This window comes from Echinops telfairi, unplaced genomic scaffold, assembly GCF_000313985.2.
Source record: "Echinops telfairi isolate 266 unplaced genomic scaffold, ASM31398v2 ScPeMD7_7457;HRSCAF=8495, whole genome shotgun sequence".
Classification (NCBI taxonomy): domain Eukaryota; kingdom Metazoa; phylum Chordata; class Mammalia; order Afrosoricida; family Tenrecidae; genus Echinops; species Echinops telfairi.
This window is the reverse complement of record NW_022111357.1, coordinates 14046001-14048525: the sequence shown is the minus strand read 5'-3', so window position 1 is coordinate 14048525 and position 2525 is coordinate 14046001. Positions and strand designations below refer to the sequence as shown.

The 2525-nt window shown below is 58.0% G+C and overlaps 1 protein-coding gene across 2 annotated transcripts in view; it reads right to left on the bottom strand.

Annotated features, from left to right (window-relative positions):
- Positions 1–2525, bottom strand: part of LAPTM5 (lysosomal protein transmembrane 5) — a 31818-nt gene that overhangs the window by 7888 nt on the left and 21405 nt on the right. For both annotated transcript variants that reach the window (XM_004705039.2, XM_045299265.1), the window contains exons 2-3: positions 1459–1552; positions 635–711 (exon numbers count right to left, since the gene is read on the bottom strand). In XM_004705039.2, coding sequence (XP_004705096.1) covers positions 635–711; positions 1459–1552 — 171 coding nt within the window. The remainder of the gene's footprint in view (positions 1–634; positions 712–1458; positions 1553–2525) is intronic.

Genomic DNA, 2525 nt, shown 5'->3' with positions numbered 1-2525 from the left:
GGGGACAGTGGGTGAGAGTGGGGGTAAGCCCCCACCCCCTTGTCTTGCTTAGTGGCTTCCTACCTCTCCAGGGCCCCAGGGCCAGGGTTTCTCCTTTGTGGGACACTGAGTCACAGCCTCTCTGCTCTCCCAGCAGCTTCTCCTGGGGCTTGGGAGCACTGGGTGTCCCTGCCTCAATGAGGGTCAGCCTGCTGGGGTCTGACTATGTGTTCCCCGAGAACTTTCCAGAGCATGGGTGTCCCTCTGGGTGCAGACAAGCTGACTGGCTGGAGTCCACCCAGACATGTCTACTGTGGCCCCTGCTCTGACACCCTCTCCCCTGTGCCAAGTTCCAGTCTTGCCCTCCCTTTGCTGGTAGCTCAGTGGCCCCTCCTCTTGACTCTATCGAAATGCCTCACCATCCTTGCCACCTCAAAAGGCACGGCTGCCATCTAGTTCTTCCTGCAGTGTCCATGGGCAGGCCCTTCACCCTCCACGGAGAGCCAAGTCCCAAGGTGCACCCAAGGAGTTGGTCTTCTCCAGATAAGTGCTAGGGTGTGAGTGTGCAGGTGGGCTTCCCAAAAGGCACACCTCCCAGCCTCCCGACAGCCAGAGCTGCCCACCCCTCTGGTATCGGCCTCAGCCTGGACCTCACCTTAACCACCCCAATCAGCAGGCTCAGGCTGATAGCAAAAAGCATGGTGATGAGCAGGAAGCTGGAGATCAGGTCAGCTGGAAGACAAAAGGAGGCGGTGAGCAGCCCAGGAGGCCCCCGGGGACCCCCTGGGCTCCAAGGACCACGCTCTGTGAGCCACTGGTGCAGGGGTACAATAGTGAACAGGAGCCCAAGTCCCACCCTCAGGGAGTTGAAGGGGCACAAGGATAACAAGAAGCCACGTTAGGACCTGGTGAAGTGTTCTTCCGAAAATAGCACAGTGATTAACCGGGGGCTTCAGGGGCAATGGAGGGCTCCTGGAGGAGGTGGACAGATAGCTAAGTGACATGGAGCTGTCTTTGGAGGAGGAGAAGGAGCTCGATGGGGTCAGTGCGGACAGAGCATGGTGCCGGGAGCCTGCTGGGAGTGTTGACTGATCGATGGAGGGGCAGTCATTGGCAGGTCTGAGCCCAGGAGTGTCCTGCTGTCTGTCACCCAGAAGACCTGGTTGGCATACAAAGTGCCATCCCACCTGTATTCGTGGCCTTGAGACTTAGGGGGAATAAGAGTCGTCTTTGGGGTGGCATACCAAATGTTCAAAGAAGGGGTGAGACTTCTGTGATGCCCTCCAACCCAGAAGGGGCAGAGTCTCAAATGCGCCAGTCTGCCCAAGTCACGTCTCTGTGCCCTCCCTCCCAGCCCTGCAGACAACACACTACCCCCACCCCCACCCCCATCCTCTACCCCCAGCCCCAGACCAGCCAGGTCTCTGTGCCCTCCCTCCACCCCACCCCACCCCCACCACCACCCACCCTGGGACTTACCGATCCGGAGGTAGCCTGTCTTTGAGAACTTGCAGGCAGCCTTGCCGTGAGCCACCTCCATGGAGTGCTCGATGAACAGCAAGATGCTCATGATCTGAGGAAGGGAGGGAGGGAGGGAGGGAGCACTGGTCAGCGGGCTCTGCAGCTCCACCACCTCCCATCCCACTCGGATGGAGGGCTCGTGGGTGAGGGGGACTGCCAGGTCTGTGTGGCCTCGAACCATGACAGTTCAAGCTCAGAGTCCCGCACCTTCCTCTCCCTAGCTGTGCAACCTGGAGCAAGTGACTTGACCCCTCTGGGCCACAGTTTCCCCATCTATAAATCCCATTGCCTTGGAGCCGATTCCAATGCACAAGGTGCCAGGAGAGAGCAGAACTGCCCCGCTGGGGTTCCCAGGCCGTAACCCTCGCGGAAGCAGACTGCCTCCTCTTGCACCACTGAGCAGCAGGTACTGGTTCCCAACGGCTGATATTTTCAGAGAGCAGCTGAGTGCTTAACCTCTGCACCACCAAGGCTCTGCTTCCCCATCTGTAGATTGGGGGTAATCGAGTAGCTGAGAAGGCTCTTGTGGGAACTGCATGAGACCATCCCAGAGCCCTCTTAGAACTTCCTGGGTCTCAGGAGTGGAATTGATTACTATTGAAGGTCAAGCCTGGGTCAGTGGTGGGACAGAGAAGGCCTGAGGACTCTTGCCGATGACAGGGACTCTCCTTTTTATAACAACGGGGTGTGGACACCATGGGGTGTTAGGTCTCGGATCTGAGATCACAGGGCTTCATGTTCCTGAATCATCACATATGGGACTGAAATGCCAGCTTCCGGAATGCAGTGTCCTCAGACTGCCTGCCCACCCCTCCCCACGGCCCCTCAGCCTCTTCTGCACAGTGAGAGAGTGATCATGCCCGCTTCACAGCATGGCAGAAGATGCGGAGAGGACAACTCCTTTAAAGTATCTGGCTGATCACAAGTGTTCAACATCGACTAGTTATGATTACTAGTGTCATGTCCCCACTGTGGGAGTCTGCACATGTGGGAGTCTGCATGTCCCTCAGCCCATGACCTGCGCC